Consider the following 21,018-nt stretch of genomic DNA (forward strand, 5'->3'; position numbering starts at 1 on the left):
CTGTGTCAAATTATCCAGAGAAATGTGAATTCTTGGATGAGATATGAACATCTCTGTTATGAGGTTGTCCCCCTGTTGCTGCCCCCCCACCCCTCCATCATCCATTGATAAAAACTGTTTGGCCCAAGTTCTTGTTCATCCTCTAAGATTTTCATTGACTTGTTCTTATAATACAGCCTGACAGCCTTTTAACTCTTACACATCTTAACAGCAAGACAATTCTGCTGTGAATATAAGGCTGTATAATGGTCTCTTCCATTGAGGCTGAGCCAGAGGTAATGATTTCAGCATGTCACTCCAAGCCAACTCCACTTTGATTGCATGGATGATTAGTTCTTGCAGAACATATTTGAAACCAAGTTAGTAATTGTTTTTGGTAATGTTCCTGCATGTCCTTTGTAATATGAATGTGCTAATATTCAAAAAGTCGCAATGACTACATATGTTTCTGATGTATGCTGTAACTCATATGTATTTGTACTCGCAGACATATGCACTTGGAAGAATGACTAGCTAAAAGTACTATCGACTTTGCAGTCATTCTGGAAAAGTTATTTCCATATTTGCTCTGCTCCTGAATCTGTGGACGCCCGTATGTTTGATGTGTTCAGAGCTGCAGCACAGATGCCACAGTCATAGCTATGCTGGACGTCATCTCACTAGCTGTTCTCGGAATACAGAAAAAACACCATGTGCACCACCTCTAAAATTAGTGTGTGCCGCACATGAAGGAGAAAAGCTCCAAAGTTAGAAAAGTGGCCCCTGTTTCTCTCAACTTTTCTACATTTCACGTCCCACCTTGGCACAGAACAAGTTGAGATCTCCCATGGCGACTGTGTCCTTTGTTTCATCAAAGATACACGGAATGCCACATACTTTCCAATTCTGGGCCAGCCAGAAATCTGGAATTTTGATTTTACAACCCTTATGATTTGGGTTGTTTGGAACTGCAGATAGTTTTTGTGTGGTTTTCAGCACACCAAACAAAACAAATGCGCCTTGCCACGCTAGTAGGTCCCAGCTTCCAGTGTTATGCTCATCAGTTGTGCGGCTGCTCTGTTGTGTGTTTGTGCGTAAACAAAGGCAGTGAAGGACACCTTTAACTGATTTACCAGATGTTCATGGGGAAGGAAGGGGGAAATCTGTTTTCAGAGAGTGACTTTGCAGAGGTCTGTGTAGCAGGTGAAGAGAATCTTGCCAAGAACACATATCTCTCAATTAGACATTTATAGCTACACCATGGAGCACACTGTCACATGCAGACTAATATTTTTGAAGTTTTGAAAATTTCATGACTTCAAATTGTTGTTAGTTTTTGCCCAATCTATTTTGTGCTCAATTTGGATAAACACAATGGATCCTGAAATACAAACATGCTCTTATTCCCAACCAGTGGCTGACCACACTTGAAGCCAATAGTCTGTGCTGACGTGATGAGCCTGGAAGTCAGTCAGTAATGGTGGAAATAATAGGTCCTTATTACTTTGACCCCTGACCCCTCTTCTTACTGAGAAGTTTAGGAGTGGTCCCAGAGGAGCTGTCTGATAATAATGTGGCTCTAAAAAAAGAAACCCTACATTTCGGAGGAACATTGGCCAACTAAGTTCAGCTGGTATGGGGTGCAGGAGGGACATTTCAGCAGAGCTACCCATGTGTCACCCTCCCTGCCAGCAGTATTTCCACCCAACCCAATGAAAGGTTTATGGACTGGAACTATAAAGGAAAACCACTAAATCTAACACTTTTTAATGCAAAAATATCCCCCCATCCCTTTAATAAAACTCTTGGCAGAAGTTTTTGGGGTTATGTTGTTTTTTTTTTTATTGTTGATTTTATCAAATGTTAATTAAGTGTGCCAGAAGTGACTTCCTCTTGAAGTCCATTAAAATGGTAGTGCTACTGACAAAGGTATGTGCAGCCCATGTGAGAGGTTGTGGTATAGTGGGAGCCACAGAGGAGAAATAGACACCAGATGGGACTGAGGGGGGTGGAGATGCAAGGTAGAATAAAATAACACATGCAGAAGATTGAAAATGAACTGTGGTAGGAGAGGAGGAGGTGCATCTGTGTGTGGTTTGTGTGTGTGTGTTTTTGGGAGAGTATAAAATAATTGGATAGTTGCATCATCTCGAGTAAACCAGTGCTGTACACCCATGGAGGATAAGAATGAGTAAACAGACATGACCTGAGGCGCATGAAAAAAATGGGACATTTCAGTGATTTTACTGCCCATGAATAAAGTCTCATGACTCCTTCTAAATGTTTTGATTTACATTTCCTATATAAGTAACAAGCTCATCTTTGTTCAATGCACATTTGTTTTTTGAAGAGAAAAAGCCCACCAGGAAACCCTTGAATAGATGATTGAAAAAACAACCATGTTGGTTTTCCATGCAAGCGTATGCATGTGTCTGAGATTGAAAACCAACATTCCACGGTCCCAATGCGCTCACATAAAAAACATTCTATTTAGAGCATTTTGAGCTGCCTTGTGATCCCTCCAAACTCTTTCTAATGCAAACACAGCAGAAAATGCAGTCAGTTGAAGTCCGCAGAAGTCTCCCTCTGTTTCTCTGCTCCCTTTCATTATCTCATCTGCTATTGTGACTATGCTATAAAATGTAATTTGTCTTACCAAGCGCAGTTTTAGTCGGTTCAGGTTTGATTGACCTGCTATATTGTTTCCACTGAAAATATTGTATAATGACATATTGACTCAGGTGTTCATACTTTGAACTGTCTTATCGCAACATATGGTATGTTTTGTATTTGCCAGGCAGCCATCCATCCCCACTGTCTTATTGAATAAAACATGACTGCTGAGCTGTTTTTGGTGTCAGTGTGTGGTAAAGTTTCTTTTGCACTTCATTATCTGCAGCTGCTGAGTTGTTTTATGACATGTACCTGGACTTTTCTTCCCTCCAAAGCTAAAACACATCAATGCCTTATGACTCACTGACGACAAAGGAAGGCAGCCAAACTCTGAAGTGGGGCAGAATTTGTCTGAGCGTGTGCAGTGTGTGGACAGGTGCAGGTGTGTGTTTGTTTGTCTTTAATAATTAAAGTGCCAGTGGGCTGTGTTCTTGCTGAGGGCCTGTTGTCTGTCTGGCATAGTTAGCAATTTTTCATTCTCAAGTCGCATGAAAAATAAACCTGGTGCCCTGTCAGACCTTCCTCAGCAGCGCTGCAGATTCACTTTTGTAATGTTGTTTAAAGGACTGAAAAAACAAGCAAGTCATTGGAAGTGCCTGCATGGATCTTTGTAGTGACATGTAATGCAGGAAAACATGCTCTGCTGTTTTTCTAATCCTCCCATGGGAGTCTATCACAGTTGTGGGCTTATAACGTGTCACTCCCGTCCCATGACCCTACACCCTTCTACAGTTCATTACATCAGTGGCACCCTGACCCGGCTCTGTCACTTTCCTCTCTACACTTCGATTGTTATTGGTTTCCAATTACATTTCCAAATGTGTTTAATGCTTGGGTTGCAGTCAGTGTAGTGTGAGCGTCTTGGCATGTGTTTTATTTTTGCAGCTAATTTCTGTCAGAATTTAAAACTTTGTCATTCATGTCAGCCGTGCATGTCGAACAGTGAGTGGTTCAGTGTAACTGATGTTGGAAAATTGGAATGACCATGTTTTTTTTCATGATAAATACACATTTATTTACAAATAAAGTGGTTATAATAGAAATAAATACAAAATAAAAATCTGAGCATTATACTTCATGTGGCATTGCACCCATTTCGAAATGTACATCAGAAATACATTTTCAAAACCAGTAAAGGAATATTCCTCTGATTAAAATATTTATTTTTCCCAACTTTATGTAGACATAAATATATTCATATATAGTTTTTTCTTCTTCCACAATAGCTCTGTTTGTCTATCTTTTATATAAATAAAAGTCTTCATTGGGAAACCAGGTGTACATGACAACCTTTCAGTCTTTCTTTCCCACTGTCTTTCTATCAGTACCACTGTTGCTCACCGGCAGCCACATCCCTCCACCACCATGTCCTGGTAGTTTTTCAGGATAACCTTCTCGTATTCATCCAGGTAGAGCAGGGAGATGGGGCTGAGGTCAGTGGGCACGCAACAGGCTTTGGGGATGTTTGAGTTGACTGAGTTGACCAGCGTTTGCACAATGGCATGATTGGTAGAATTTAGGTGGTCTGTGAGGGGGAACGGACATTCACCGTGGCAATAAAAGGCATGGTAACCAGGGGGAGCAACAATCCACTCATTCCACCCTACATCACTGAAGTCCACATACAAGGCATGCCTTTTGCAGCTTGCCTTGTGCTGGTGCTTTCTACGCTGTTTGCGGAGTGCTGCTTGACGTTTTTCTCGTGTGTGGAGTACCGAGTCCCCACGGCCGTCATGGCTGTACGTCACCAGCAAGGGCCGAGCCTGAGGCCAAGAGTCCTGGTCCTGGTGCAGGGACCGGCTCACCCTGACATGTCTACTTCGCCTCTGGGTATGTTCCTCATTCCCCTCCCCTTCGTCTGGGTGCAGTAGCTCAACCATGAAACCATGGTTGTGGCCTTTGCCAGAGGTCCACTGAGATACAGCAGGGCTGACATCAAAGCTCTCCCAGCGGCTTAAAGAGTCATGAACTAGCCGAGTGTCGAGCAGGCGTGCTAGAGGTTCCCTACCATGACTGGCAGGAACTCCGAACAGCTCATAAATGTTGATTCGGTGGAAGCCGCCAACATGACCACTATCACTAGTGCTGCTGTTTCTGGAGCTGCTGGTAGGGGTTGCAGCTCCCATGACCTGATCCCTGTAGATACGTAGCTCTGCAGAGGTGATTAGCTCCTCATCAGGGATCGAAGTAAGGTTGAAGTAGAACTGCTGGGTTGTTTTGCCTTTCAGACTGGCCAAGGCCTCCATAGACTCTGCAAAAGAAAAGAGAGAGACAAACATAGTGTAAGATGATAGGGGTGTAAAATAAATGCCAAGGATGGAACAAGGAATTTATGCATGGTACAAGAATGGGAGCCATCATCTACGATTAAAGCCTAGTTGGTTTCATGGTTCCCCTGTGAGTATGGGGAAGATTGGAGAGTATGAAATGATGGTTTCTCACATGGTGTCTTTTGCTCCCTCTCAGTCACACACACACTGACTTTTTTCAGTGCATTCAGCCAAGCTGCCACGTGGTTATAGTGAGTGGGTGTGGGCCATTGTCATGCACACTTTACAAATATATCAGTGGTTTGCATGTTTGAGTAAGTAATAGCATACAAATCTTCACGTGATGTAATACCATCATTAGAGCCCTGCTCATAAATCTATGTGGTTATATGTCAGAAGATGAAAGCAGTACACATCCATCTATTGATAAGATCAAACATGCCTGATGCTACATTCAATTTCCATCAGTGTGTATGAAAATACAGACCCTGTACCGTATATTGAATCAGTATAAGTATAATGGAAACCAGTTTAAAATGTATTAAATAAATGCTGACATACAGTTAAATGGCAACTGTTGCATTAACCTTTAGAGGAATTGCCTGCGCCGAAATATCACTGGTCAATTGTTAAAAGCTGTTACTAAGAGAAAACATAGGATGCTATTAATGTCAAAGCTCTGGAGAAAGTCCATAAACCACATCGGGAAAGGAAAGTGCACAACATTTGATATTAACATTTTTAACTTTTAACAGGAAATGCTATCCTTCCTAAAAGTGCATCTAAGACATCTGTCCTGACTGCACTGTGACAGACAGAACCCTATTTGCATTAATGCAGCCCCACTTTGAACTCTTTGCCTTATGGAGATCATAGATGATGTACTATAGACACACTTTTTAATCTTTTTGGTGTGGTAGAATAAACACAAACTTTGAACTCTGTGCTTTTTCAAAGGGGGCATTTAGGAAATTCCACCATCTCATCCTAAACCTCTCTCCAGAGGCACAAAGACCTCAATTAGACCTATCACTCCTCATTTGGTGTGGGAAAGCCCCCTGTCTCTCGTTCCCTCTCTTCTGTCCCCAATCCCCCTCTTTCTTTTCCTCCCCATCTCCCAAATCTCCTTCTCCTTCTGTTCTCTCAGCCCCAAATCCTCTTTTCATTTTATCTCCTTCTCTTTCACTCTTTCTATGTCTTTCTGCAAAAGTGCTCTTACTCTGTCTGTCTGTCTGTCTTTGTCTGTCTGTCCCTCTGTGGAAGAAGAACGGCTGTGTGAACAAGTTTAGGCTTGACAAAAACGTGTGAACCACAGATATGAGTGTATCAACATTCCTAATTTCTTTCAAAACAAAAGATAAAGGCTAATGTTGGGTCATTCATCACAGACCCGTTTTCTGGCAGACACTTCCTGTGTAATAGTGGAAATGTTCTATTTGGCATGAAAACCCATCATTTTTGGAAACTGATAGCAGTGAAACTAATTATCTGAGTGAAATTAATATCAGCCGACAGATGTGATGAATGATTAGAGCTGTTTGCACTGATGCACTGAACTTACATCTGTAGATACATGCTTGGAGTAGCCAATGATTTCACATCTCATGACAAAGATAAACAGCTCTGCAGCTCTGTTAGTATAAGATGAAAGAGCCAGGGAAGTAAATGCAAAAACAGGCTGAACACATCTGTGATGGCCAGCGGTGTCAAGGTGTGTGCTGGCTGTGTGCAGAGGTTTCCAATAGTGGGCAGGGAGCAGTCACTCAGCCTGACTGCCTGCGCCAGCCTTGTTTGTAGTGTGTCACTGTAGCCACTGGGTGTCATTGCACTCGGCCTCTGGAGAGCACCCAAGCAACTACTCAGCCACCCCTCTGACTCACCTCGATGGAAACTTCCCCACTCAAACACTTAGGACTCTGTATAAGAACTTTGTATAGAGCCCCTATGGACTCACTAACTCATATGTTGTAAAAACGAGAACATAGGCTGAAGGAAATTGAATGGTTGATACAGTTGGGATATGTTTAACAGTAATACTTTTAATCCTTTTTGATTGTACATAAATAATCGGAATTTTATGAATGGTTGCACTGCTCTGTTGCTTAATAATGAAACGTAATTTATAAATAAAGCATTAGTTGTGTTTAAATGTCACCTGTTAAGATTATTTAAAGCAGTTTAGAATAACCCACTTCTCTATACGGATGAGACATTTACAACAGTGTTTATTAATGTACACTGTCCCAAATAAACAACATTGTATAAACACATAGTGTAGAACTTTGGAACTAATGTATTTTACTCGGGTCCTATAAACTGTCAGTGTGTGTGACCCTCGTTCAGCTGAGCAGCATATGTTGCTTTGGACGTAAAATGCAGTTTAAGTAAGACTCTGAATTCAACAATTCCTGGGTATCCAACATATAAACTAAGCGAGCAATTATGGTGTTATTGGAACGTGCGTAATGGCGCACAGCGCGGAGAGAGGGGTGATTTGGAAAGAATAAGGAGCGCAACCCCTCCTCCCACTCCCTTCACCACGGACTAATTTCAGTCCTGTTAAAAATGACTCAGAATTTAGTCTGACACGATGACTTTGTCATAACGCGTGTTGGTATAATGTCATGTCGCGTGTTATTGAAGTAACGGGGTGATGACTATCACCTGCGTAAATGGCACACCGCCCTTTATCCCGCTCCTGTGGTGCGTGTCTGGAAAAACTGTTTTCAGAGCCCACGCAAACACCATCAATTATTAAGAAACAAATTACCCTAGGGATACCACCGCCCCTTGATGTTCCTGAAGCCTGTGACAGCTCCGCCGGGGGAATGGTTGGTTAAAGGTTGCATCACTTCATTTGAGAGTTAATTCAGGTTAATTGTTCATGAGCAGATGCGTGGTAGTGACTATGACGCTACCTGAAACTTATTTAAGAGTTACAAATAACTTGGACGCGTGTCACCTGTAAATGACTAACCGTACATAAAACAGTGAGGACTAAAGCTGAGTCTTGAGGCACCGAGTCACGTTTAAATATAGGTTTGACTTGTCTGCGAGAACCGATGAGCTGCCCGGCTGACAGGTAAAGGTATGTCACTAATACATACCTTCATGGTGAAAGCTTCTAATCGTGTTGGCCTTGCTGGCGGCTCTTTCTGCGTGTTTCCCCATGCTCTTGGGTCGTTTAGTGCTGTGGTCTCCGTTTGCTGAGTGCATGCGGTAAAGGTCCACCATGTACTGCGGCACCACGGCTTGCTTGCTCGGCGTCGGTCTGCGCCTCAGTCCAAACATATTGAGAAGGCGAAGCTCAAACTCGTTGAGGAAGCTCTCCGACTGCTCCGGGCTCTGCTTCCCGGATTCGCTGTATTTCCTCCGGCCCACCTCGGGGATAAGTCCCGTAGCACCTTCCAGCAACACCTGAGCGATCAGCAGTACCATGAGAGAGCGGACCACGGCGACCATGATCAGTCAGTCCCTGTGGAGAAAGTTGGTGTCTGTCAATACTCTGGCGCTAAGATAGTGACATGAGGTAGACGCAGCAAGGGGCTTCACTGCAGCGTTGCCCAAACAGTGTGTGATCTCTCCATACAGTAGGAATGATTGAGGTAGAACAGGTTAAAAAGGGAAGACACCTCTTCACTTTGAAGTGGAACAAAAAAGGGGGCTATGCGCCGCAAGCCCCTCGGCTATATAGCGCGTCTGAGGGAAACAGGAGATTGATCTTAACATGAACAGAAACATGAAAATATTACGGTGAAGGAGATGAACAGAAATGGGTTGACGACAAATTAAATCACTTAGAAAAAAACAAAACAAGTGATGTTTTGTGAAATGATATGAATCAAGGAGAAATTCACGTCTGCATAGCTCCACAAGAAGCATCAAAGAATGTAATGAGAAAAGAGCTGGAATATAGAGCAGCAGGAGAAGCACACAGACGGTGCTGCAAGCCTGTATTTGCAGAGGCTTTGACGGTCATGTATAATCATAAGGGATAGAGTTACTTCAAGAGGCTCGCAGGTGTTAGATCTGACGTGCGTACCAGGGCCAGATGTAGCCCGGGACAGTAACATCAAAAACGAAGTATCATCTGAGCAACACAGTCTCAAAATGAACAACTTTTATTCTACTTCATTTTGCTTTTCGCGGTGTTTCCCCGCTCGTTCAAAAATGAGAACGTTTTAACTTTTACGCAAACAAACAATGCGCCATAAAGTTGGAGAACTGGTGATTCGCAGCGTTTAAATAACAGTTTCCACCTCAGACAAGTTATTTCACACCTGATGACATTAGGATTGAGAATTGTTTTCTCAGGCATAGTTCCATAACTTCAATCAAACAACCATGTCGCCGTATTATACCTGACGAGGAAGCGCTGTGTCTGGTCGTCGTTCCACCTTTGGGCTCCGATAAATTCCACATTAATTCGTGTTTAATCCACGCTGCTTCTTCTTGTGGGACCAGAGACAGTCCAAGCTCCTCGCCGATCGCTTCTCGCACATATTCTCACCAGCTGCAGTTCGGGTTAGAGGTCTTGGTCAGCACGGAAAATAAAAAAAAAAGTTAAGTCTATGAGGAAGCAGGCTCGTGAAGGCAGGACCGATCTAAGTATAAAGCATCTTGGCTGAACATCTTCAAACGAGAACAATTCTCTCAGACCCAAAGTTGAGCGGCACTGGCTTAATTTCTGGAGAGAAAAGCGCACTTCAAGTGTCGCTCCTCCGATTCAGGGAGCGCGTCAGCTCTCCTCCTTGCGCCACAGTGTAGTGGTTCAATTGATTGGTGCTTTCTCTTCCCCCAGCGACTCTTTTTGTCCTACAGTGATGTCACCAAGGGGCTGTCAATCATTCGTCTACTATAAAACACCTCCTGCGGACCACTAACCCGGAGGCAGCAGACTTTTTTCATGTCTAAATGAGCGCACATTAGAGCCACGGTACCTAATTTTGATATTCTGCATGAATAAACCATTACTGCTCCATATACTCCAAAGTCCATTTATTAATGTCTAAAAAGCTTGGGAGCCCTACACACTTTTAAGAACCATTAGTTGAGGAAAAAAACGTTGAGTTTCTCTGGCATCTGCACATATACTGGAAATTTACACCATAAAAATAGTTGTTAAGTCAACAGTTAAAACCATACTGTTGCTTTTAGTTGTGTGTGTTTTTCTATACATAGAAATAGCAATCACCTGTTTGCTTTATGCTTTTAAATAACATGAAAATAGCTTGTTATACGGTCCCTCTTTAAATATGATATAATATCCCTGTGTATATGACTGCACTGAGCAAAAAAACATGTCAGCCCATATGGTTATTCTTATAATTAACCGAGCGATCTTAATAGCAGGATCAAACACGTTGACGTTTTTGGAATAATGCTAATACATAATGACATCACAGTGTGTTGTTTTTGTGGTTTTATTTCAGACTCTGCAGAGGAACCATCACATCCTCCTGTTGAAATTTACCCTGTGTGTGTGTGAGAGAGAGAGAGACATCAAAGTTGATTTATTCACACTTCCTCCTGCCTGACTTCATCTTTTCATTTCATTCCAACTCACAGCACTTTATCAATATACAGTATCAGTGGCAGATTTTGGCAGCATTTATTGGTGTCTTATATCTACAGTACTGTGTGAGAGCATCAAGTGAGGAACTTGTCAACAGGAACTTCATCAATTTCCTGGGAAGGCAGTGTTCGTTTCTCTTACTTTGGTAAAAAAATGTTTTATGTATGATCATGTCTTAAAGAAGCTGCTCAGTCACTTAAAAAATGACCTATGTGCCTCATCTTTCTTTCTTTTCTAAGGGTGGTAAAATATTTTACATCTACTGTGTTGAAATGTTCATCCAAGCCTGGGAGAGTCCCTGCTGTATTTGTACACTACAGACTCACAGTGGCACAGAGGGGCGAGGGAAACTTTGCTGTGTTGTTTTTAGCCTGTGGGGTGTATTCTAAAGCATTAATGGTTGGGTCATCTCCATAAGAAAAAGCCCCCTCTGATTCCCTCTAGTGACTTCCATTAGGTGATGATGGGTTAGGGTTCGGGGCAGGCGGCTGTGTTTTGGGCAAAGCACTGGGACTGTTTTCTTTGCAGAGATGGCAATAGATTAAATCCCACAGAGATCACAAGATATCTTTGTTTCCTTTCAGGGCAATAACATTTTATGAGGGATAATCCCAGATCATCCACTTAGCAATTAAAATACAGAGAGGCCCAAAGGAACATGCCGTTACTTGGCTGGCAGTGTCCACGGTTTCTTGACCTTCCCTTCACTGCATGTATGCATGTTTGATTGTATACAGTTCTGGTGAATCTGTTCAATTAAACACGAATTATGATGTCCTATTATTTATGTCTTCTTATTCACTCCACCTTATGGAATCATGCATGTCTCTCCCTCATTCATAAAGTCAGGGTGTGGGAGCACATGTTAATTAAATCATACATGCTTAGATTTGTTCTATTGTCTTGTTAATCTGTTGGCAGTGATAGTTGAGTTTCTTCTGTTGCCAAAACACTCTTCACTGAGCCTAGTGCTCTAAACTCAAACGTAGGTAAAAAGCTGGTGGTTTTCAGACGCTGTAGATTGGGGTAAAAGCCCTCACACAGTTTGTTCTGCTATCTTTAATAACCAGAGTGAGAGGATTAGAAAGAGAAGGCCTTATGTGATGCTTTCTCCTGTGTGTTTCCCCCTGTATAGACAGTGTGTGTGATTTTAATGAGTGGGTATGGTGGGTTTTGTTCTGTACATGCTCACTACGTGTGTGTGTGTGTGTGTGTGTTCTGTGTGCCTTGGCACAGGTTGTGTCAGAGCAGCACTGAGGAATGTATCCAGCCAAGGCTGTTGAGGGACTTGATCAGTGATGGCTCGAATGGTTTGAGAAGATCATGCGGCTTTGATACTGTGTATATCATTGTTTTGAGCCAGATATATCATGCTTATCTAATCGCTGTCGCTGATCCAATTATATGCTGATTGAAAGGACAACACCACAGAGCGAAACCCTGGCAGCGCAAGGAGGCAGGTAGAGATATGCTATCAGAAACAGAAATGAACGACCTACTGAGGGGGGCTCTGACAGGTTAAAATGTGACCCTGCCAGACACTGTCAACCCAGTGCGACCACCACCGTCACTAGCATCATTATTTTCGTGGAGCACTCATTTATTTGCTTGTGATAGCAGTTACAGAATAGTTTTTGTGCATTTCAGCGTAAAGCTCAAGGTCACAACTTATAGGAAGAGGAAACATTCTTCAAGTCAAAATGTAGTTTTGTCAAAACAAGCACAGACACTGTGTAGAGTTTCCCACACTCACGTTTCACATCCACACTTAAACATTCAATATACATCCGTTTTAGTGAAACTATGGACAATGTTTCAAAGTTTTTTTCTCTTGTAGCCATTCACAAGCTTGATGAAAACAGGAGTCTTTCTTCAAAAGTCACATTTTGGCAAGAAAGTAACTAAGACAACATTTGCATAGCACATTTTTTTCTAAAGTGACAATGTGCTGAACACCACCCGGTCACCACACATGAAGCATTCGAAACAGACATAGAAGACACACAGAATATAAATCAATAACAGAGTTGTTAAAAAGCCAAGCCTGTAGAAGTAAGTTTTAAGGTGTACATAGACGTAAGGCCCTGTGATGCTTTGAAAGAACCTTGAAACTGTAGTGTAGTGAAGCAAGAACAACACTTATGTGGGATCCTCTACTAGTTCCTGTTATAATCTGGCAGTGTCATTTTGAATAAGCTGGAGAAGATCTAGACTAGAATACATGAAAAGAAGTGAAAGGAGCAGGTTGGGTATCCCTTAATGATTCATTCAAAGTCTTCCATGATCAACAGGTGGGTTGAAAGACAATGCATAAGAACATCTGAACATCCTCGAAACAGTTTAGCTTTCTGCTGTTGTCATTAGCTCAAACTGAAGCTCTTGGATATCCTTTTGTGCAAACGGTGTGGACTAGTACAGCTATTGTTTCTGTTCTGACGCCTGAGGCCTCGAAGTCAGAGCTCAGGAACAATAAAACTGACACCTCTTAGACCGCTGAACACTCCGCCATGAATCACCCTGCTTTGTCTTCTCTGTATTTACTGTCGGACTTTCTCTTTTGTCTTTATGTTACATTATGAGCCTTCTCATCATAAGTTATTGCCCCTCTTTGACAAGTGGAAGACAATACAGGACTAAAATTTAGGTTAGTGAAGACTAGCTTTTGTATTATGAAACATGCACACTCTCACCTGTGTGAATCATCTGAAAGTCAGATTTCTCTGCTGCAACAGTATGTTCCATTCATCCTTCACATTTTGGAGAAATCATCTTCAGTAATCAAAGGAATAATATGCTCTATCATGACCACTGTTTGCCACATTTGCTTCAGTTAATAGATGTATCTTTTTCTTGCATGGAAACTCCCTTAGAGGAGAACAATGTGCAAACCTATGACAAACGTATAATGAATCTACTCAGGGGGATGTTTGAGGTTATTTGAGGGAGATTAGTGTGTTTTGTTGTTTCATTATGTACATCCTGGGGAAGGAAAGAAGACAGATTATTGTCCCCTGGGTCCTGTACATGCTCATTTCTCTGCATGCCACAGTATGTGCACCGTGTGTGTGTCCGTGTACACATGTTGTGCTGGTTGTAGACGATGCGGCCTTCTCTTGTCATCACGTACATTCCAGGAGTCAGGGGGCAGACAAAGCCCTGAGATGACACTGCAGATCTAACTATTAGCCTTTCACCTGCTGTTAACAGCAACTTGGCGGGACACAGAGCTTGCATTCCTCTGCCTCAAGCCAGCTGTAGTCCTAACATACAGTAACATGCCTACAGGGAGATCATCTTCAGAGATGTTGCTCAAAACCAGGGAACAATTTGTTGCTGCGACTGGCCTCTAATTCCACGTTCAAGCGAAGTTGTCTTTTTAATTTGAAAACCAATAAAATCTTCATCAGTCCACATGTGTTTGACAGCAGAAGCACGACTGCTCGGTTGGTTGGTCCCAAAATGGAAACCCACCAAGGTCAGAGACGGCCAGCTAGAGAGCCAGAGTCAATATTTATGGATACTGAACATGTGGCACACTTCTCTACCCACTAATTTGAGCAACAAGTCCACCTCCAGATTATATGGGATCACAGAGATCACAAGAGAGGGTCTAAACCTTGCTTGCATGTTTCAAATATTAAGAAGTATGTCGAGGTTGGTCGCAGACTAGAGGCTGCGCGTAACTGGCACACTGTTGATTTGTTTTTGTTTTAATTTCCTGTGTAAATAGGGGACAAGGGAGCTTTGATCAGACAGCAGGGGTTGCTCCTTGATCCTGATATTGAGTTTGTAATTATCATTATCATTAAAACAGGCTTGTTATTATCAAGAAATTACTTTTGTTAGGTTTTTGGCAAAAACAGTAAAAGGAGAATCCCATGCCTAGGCTTTTCAGTGTCAACTATCACTCTGTCTCATATTAGAAAAGGGTACACACAGATTTTATATTTTGCTGTACAAAAACATGTCCTTTGTTCTTTCATATAACGAACAATGTAAAAACAGTAATAACCCAGCATAGCTGTAAAGCCAGTTTACCAGTCACAACCTTTTAGCTCTGTGCAGACCTCACACTTAAATGACTTACAATACAAATCGAATGAGCACACGCTACATAGAGTGAACTACTGTAGTTGGGATGAGAGGCAACGGCTTCCATTTTGGAGAGAAAGAGAGGTATAAATACAGGGATCTGCCCTTTGAATGCAGCTCCACTCATAAAGACACCACGCGTCACTCAATTATATGTCTGCCTGATTAGAAGGTTGGGCTACGTAAACAGCCAGCGTCAAGATTTACTTCTTACTGCTTAAGCACAAGCAGCTGTTTACAGGCCGAGGAAGGAAGGAAAACACTTAGCAAGTATTCATACATAAAAGAGAATCGGGGGCTGACACATTTCCAGTTAAGATGGTTTCAATTAATAGTTGTTTATGTAGATTGAATGTAGTGTTTGACTGGAATAGTTAATTGCTTTTTGACTCTCGACGCTAATGATTCTTGGCTTTAAACATGTTTATATGCGAGAGCAGCTCAATGAAGTTGCAGTGTGAAATGACGCTTGTTTAACTTTTTTGTAAATGCTAGTTCATTACAATTGAAGGGTGGTCATCTTCACAGGCAAACACAGACTGACAGCAGTTTAAAGCACTCTCATATACTGTACATGCTTCATCTGCACGGTGAAGCCATTAGCGACTACATAAACACTAGTATCGAGTGTTCTTCACACATGAGATAAAACCCATCATATGACATGGGTCTTATCTTAACACGGAGAAGGTTAGACAAAGCTGAGCATCTTATATCACACAGAGCGAGGCCAACATATCGTCACGTCACAAAGATATCGACCTTGACATGACTTGACAATCATTTTCTCTCTCTTGGTTATTTGTGAGGCAGCAGCTATGAAGTGACAGACATTCAGATTCCTCCGGGGGGCTTCAGGTCAGTTATTGCTGTTTGAGTCAATGGATAAGAAAAGAAAAACAAATATGACTAGTGCAAGTGAAGATAAAGAACCAATTTAACAACTGGACTATTTATTTCTCATAAGACATGATGTTCTTTTTAAATGTCAAGAGGCTAGGATCTTGAACATTAATGGAAATCCTTTCTACATTTATATTTTGAGTGTATAATTTACAAAAAGGGGCAAAACGCAACACAAGTTCAGGGACAAATTTAATTGGATTTTAATTGGTCATCTTAAACCTTCTTAGTATCTCTGATGTTGCGTAAGTTAAAAATAAGGGCTAGCGTTTGGTATGTCCTTTCTAGGCTACTGTAGAAGATTAGCAGCACAATCTGACCCATTCCTCACCATTAAACTGTAATGACAAGCTGATTTCCCTTTAGCTTATGAAGCATTTTCGAGACTTTCATTTAACTTCACTGTTTTGGTCCATTTCCACAGCTCACATCAGTATCAGTTTCAGCCACAGCAGGCAAATGTTTAAGAGGAAAAAGCTCTGAATACACTTCTGTAATGTCGTCTCCGTATACAGCTGTTCATGTCTTTGCATAGTCTGTGTCTGTAATCTCACCACACGTTGCGTTTAGTGTCAGCGCACCTTTAGCAGTGTTCAAAAACCTTCAAACCTGTCATGTTATCACATTGTTCTCTCCAAGCTTTATATAGTCCAGTCGAAATGTTTAAGCCACAGCAAAGAGGCCACTTTTGAAATGGAAAACAGTCAGATTGTTATTCATGCATCTGCTAACAAAAGAGTGTGGTCGAACATATAAATATAAAAGTTATTAATTCCTATTCTTACCCTTGACTTGCAACCTACACAGTTTTTATGTACCACCGTGTACTACAGATGTGGTTACAAAACTACATACAACTGTACTGTAAAATACAGCTGTAGCCAAATGCAAACATGGGCTTTCACATGATTGAAGTGAGTCTGGAACGAACTCATTTCATTGTCACATTGCATTATCATGGTGTCGCGTCTGATCCCCACCATACGGCCAGAGGGAGCAGAGCTGCAGGCTTTTCTGACAGGGGGAGAAGAGACCAGGCTAGAAGGCTATAGCGAGAACCTGATTGTACTCTGGCATTCACAGAATGACATTATAGCTGTGTGGTTTCATGATAATAATAATCTTCAGAGCAGCTGTATAAACATTTAACTGACATCCACTCCCTGGACATGCAGTATGTATCTTTAACTTCTACTAGGGCCAGTCTGATGCAACTATTCATATCTCCGCCCATCTCTCTCTCTCTCTCTCTCTCTCTCTCTCTGTCGCTCTCTTTCTTTCTCTCTCTGTCACACACTCTCTCTGCTTGAGATACATGATCCATGTAGGTATTTGCTGTAAATGTCAATGGAAAATAAATGTTCACATCATATTAAGCTTTCAACATTTGAAAAAAAAAAAACACAAGAGAAAAGAAAGCACAAGCCTGGCGGGGTGATTTATTGTGCGGAGCCGCACAGAGCTGCAACTGTTGTCCTGTTTCATTCACTCTGAAAAAAAAGTGGGAAACAGTTTTCGAAAATAGGGACTCAACGGAGGCCAGTAAATTTAGAAAAACCCTTGCTGTGGGCCCTTCACAGTGTAGCCTATTTCCTGGTAACATCTGTCTTAATTCGTGGCAGTTTGTGTAAATATTTATGTCACTAAACTAACTGTTCTGTATACAGTAAGCCCCCCAATCTTCCCTGGAATGTGATTTAATTGGCGGTTTCCTCTGTTTATCCTGTTTCATAGTTATGGGTGAGCTTATTGTAATGAATAATCAGGTAGGCAAAATGTGGCCTTAAATTAAATGTTCTCCATAAAGGAAATCAAATCGACATCCTAACCTATGACTTTTTTGTCAAAATTTGGACGACATACTATAGTATGACTTTTTTGTCAAAATTTGGACAACATACTAACCTATGACTTTTTTGTCAAAATTTGGACGACATACTAACCTATGACTTTTTGGTCAAATTTTGGACGACATACTAACCTATGACTTTTTTGTGAAAAGTTTGACGACATACTATATTATGACTTCTTGTCTCATTTTGGGCTACATACTATGACATTTTACTAAAAGAAATTTGGTGACTGACTTTTTTGTCTCCAAAATTAGACAAAAAAGTCAAAAAAGGAGAGTGCCTGCTCCTGCAAGGCTTTTTCGTGAGAACACCCTAGCTAGCATCTACTAGAAAATTCTGCAGCGAAATTTTTATCGTGCCTGCTTCTTGGTGCCGACTTGCTGTCCAAACTTTTTTTAACAAGGGCCAGATTTGATAATGTGAAGATGTTTAGAGACCAATGGTCATTTCACACCTTTTTCTATAACAGTAACTTTTACATACAAATGCGCTGTTTAATTAATTTGCAGCAGCAGGCACTAATAAACAACCATCATGTGTTCCTAGTTATGTAGGTTGTGAGTTCACTTATTTGGTCCGCATTTTGTTTACTGGTTCATTGAGGTGAAGACAGAAATCATCCTTTTTTATGGCTTGACACTCGGCAAAACATATATATAAAGAAAAGAAACGTGTGCGCTAAGAAATGTACTAACCTGCTGCCAAAAAGACTTTGATTCCTTTTAACAAGTTTGTTTTGCATGTTCAAAGGGGTTGGTTTGAAGTTAAGGAGAGGAGTTGTCTTAACCTCTGCCACGCCATTGGATGTTTGAGCAGTGGGGCAGGATATTAACAGTCCTCAGTTCTGCTTATAAAATGTGCATGTCTGCTATGTGTTAGGTTATATAACCCTCACTTGTCTTTTAACACTTTCATCCTCCACACAAGGGTCGCTGATGTCAATCAGCTGTCATATAACCCTGACAGAAAACATTCATTATTCATTTCAAAATGTATATAGTTTGTTATTGTTGTTTTTATGCCATTTACTGAATAAACAAATTAACCCTCTTCATGTTTTTCCAGGGTTGAGGCACGTTGGTAGCCAACATATAGTCATTACACCAATCCATTCTGCCATTTCATTAAGTAAGAATTACTTTGTGTTAAACAAGGGCAATACAGAAGGAAGTGTGTTTCTCCTAATTCACACAACCTACACTCTTCCTGACCACTTTAATCTGCCATTTAATTCTTGATGAGTCTGCTTCAACACAATATTCAGCACAGTAATTATGTTTGATTTAAAAATATGTACATTATTTTGGTTTTAACATATGGTTCACATCAACATCTTTACCGGTAATGTCTTAGAAAACAACAGTATAGTTCCTGTTCTATTTCCTGGAGCAAATCTGATGCAACGTCTGTCTCTATTGCTGCTGCTGGCAAGGCCCCGAAATGCAGTGAGAAGTTGCATCAGCCGAGTCTGTCACAACAAATGCGACCAATCATCAAACGAATCAGTTTGAGTGACGTTTTATTGGCCAATCATTTTGAAGAATAGGGGAGGATCTAACTTATATTTTTAACCAATGGGATAGTGAGTTTCACTCAAGGTCCCGCCTTATTCGGCGCATAGAAATCTGATTGGGTTTAGTGACCGAGGAAAATCCCTTTCTTAAATGTTATTGGCTAAAAACGCTGACGCGGACTCACCCGCCTACTGTGGACTGTATAAATTCAAGGGCAGCTTTACGCCATGTTAAATACGAGACTGGACGAGATCAAAGCTGTGCGGAGTCGATGACGACTCGAATTCAACCCGTTAGAAACCGCGCTAACAACAAATCAATCTTTGATCTTTTGATTTGATAACTTTTACACCACTCTGTCATCAGCCGGCGAAGCAGCTGGCTGAAGCGGTTTTTGATTTTTCCCTCCCCTCCGACCAGAAGGCCAAAGCGGCTGCCATGGATTTTTAAGGCATAATGCGGCGAGTATAGCAATGGCAATGCATCAGGCAAAGAAATATCAACTGCGAGACTCCATCCTCGCAACTGCTAAGCAGTCGGGCTCGAATACCGTCCGCGGTATACCTGTGAGCCAGCCGGTCCCCCTGCTCCTCGACCGGAGGAAGCTAACGCTAGCAAGTTAGCCGCCCTTAGCTCGTGACATCGAGTTAAAAGATTTTGAATCCATCGATTTCATTTGAACGTCATCACCAACACCGATCAAAATGAAGCCTCAAGACATCATCAGCGTGAAGGCCAGCCTGTGGATCTTCGGGTACGGCTCACTGGTGTGGAAGCCTGACTTCAAGTACAAGAGGAGCAAGGTCGGTTACGTTGAAGGCTACAAGAGGCGTTTCTGGCATGGAGACAACTTCCATCGCGGGAACGACGAATTGGTAAGTTTTATTATTGTCTACATTTACATTTGAAGTTGTTCTTGGCCTTTTGTGAAGTACAGGCCTTTCTGTTGAGGCGTTGCCCATGACGTGACTCATTTCTCTTCCTTTCCCCACAGCCCGGAAGAGTGGTGACGCTGATTGAAGATGATGACGTAAGTGGACATTTCTGTTTCCTATTGGCTTACTGTATAATGCGGGGGAGTTTCCAGGCAGAATAAATTCTTCTCATTATGATTGACTTGAATTTATAAGTGTTCTTCCTCTTCCTCCTCAGGCAAGCACATGGGGTGTGGCGTTCGAGGTGACAGGCCCTCAAGTCGAGGAGTCCCTGAAGTACCTGAATGTGCGTGAGACCGAATGCGGTGGCTACATTACCAAAATGGTAGATTTCTTCCCTGATGGGGAGAGCCACTCACCAGTGAAGGCACTCGTGTACATCGCCACAACCCAAAACCCCCTGTACCTGGGGCCGGCCAGTCCGGAAGAGATCGGCGCCCAGATCGCGGTTTGCAGAGGGAAGACAGGCCACAACCTGGAGTACCTGCTCCGGCTGGCTCAGTTCATGAGGAGCAGCTGCCCACATGTGGATGACCATCACCTGTACGCCATTGAAGCAGCAGCTCTTAGAGTGGTGTCCTGTCTGTTAAAAGTCCAGTAGTTGGTACCCCTGTCAAACACTACACATGTGCACAACACTGAGGCTTTCCATCTGTCACTCGTATCAAACTTATGTTGTTAAATGACACATTCATCCATTAAATACTAAAGTGATGAGAAAAGCTTTCGATCAACTCTTTTTGTGAACTGTTAGTACTAGTACTACTAAACCATTGTCTGACTGGTTTACTGTAAACATCTGTCACAACATTGTACTGTATTTTTTATTTGCACAGTTTTGATCCCGTCCAGTGTATTCGCACTACAGCGGTTGCTAAGTGACTACTGTTCAACTGTTTGCCTGTTTTTGGCCTTTGTCAACATTTCCATCCATTGCATCTGCCAATAAAAGGTTAACAGAAACTTCATTGTTGTCTTGTTAATGGTGGGCTTTTGTCCTCTGATCATGAAGAAGCTAATAAACATGGTACCAGCAAACTTTAGCTTGTGCTGACTTGGTACAAAAATTCATACTGAAATCTGGTTCAAAGGCTTGAATTGTTTCCAGGAAAAATATAATTTTTAATACCCTGTGTCTTCAGCTTTTGTGGTGAGGAATGTACTGGCAGTGGAATTTGTTGACGTCCATATATAGTCAAGCAAAGGAGGCTGCTTTGCAAGGTA

General features: G+C 41.9%; 2 protein-coding genes across 2 annotated transcripts; one reads left to right on the plus strand and one right to left on the minus strand.

Moving 5' to 3' along the window:
• Positions 1–3,820: 3,820 nt before the first annotated feature.
• Positions 3,821–9,686, minus strand: bmp2b (bone morphogenetic protein 2b). The gene is made up of 3 exons (XM_044048566.1): positions 9,284–9,686; positions 8,030–8,397; positions 3,821–4,903 (listed from the first exon to the last, which is right to left on the minus strand). The coding sequence occupies exons 2-3, from the start codon at positions 8,382–8,384 to the stop codon at positions 3,990–3,992; spliced, it is 1,269 nt and encodes a 422-aa protein (XP_043904501.1). The 5' UTR covers positions 8,385–8,397; positions 9,284–9,686; the 3' UTR covers positions 3,821–3,989.
• A 9,391-nt stretch (positions 9,687–19,077) lies between these two features.
• chac1 (ChaC, cation transport regulator homolog 1 (E. coli)) lies at positions 19,078–20,757 on the plus strand. Its single transcript, XM_044048496.1, has 3 exons — positions 19,078–19,734; positions 19,854–19,889; positions 20,012–20,757. The coding sequence occupies exons 1-3, from the start codon at positions 19,564–19,566 to the stop codon at positions 20,393–20,395; spliced, it is 591 nt and encodes a 196-aa protein (XP_043904431.1). The 5' UTR covers positions 19,078–19,563; the 3' UTR covers positions 20,396–20,757.
• The last annotated feature ends 261 nt before the right edge of the window (positions 20,758–21,018 follow it).

This window comes from Solea senegalensis, linkage group LG17 (assembly GCF_019176455.1).
Source record: "Solea senegalensis isolate Sse05_10M linkage group LG17, IFAPA_SoseM_1, whole genome shotgun sequence".
NCBI classification, from domain to species: domain Eukaryota; kingdom Metazoa; phylum Chordata; class Actinopteri; order Pleuronectiformes; family Soleidae; genus Solea; species Solea senegalensis.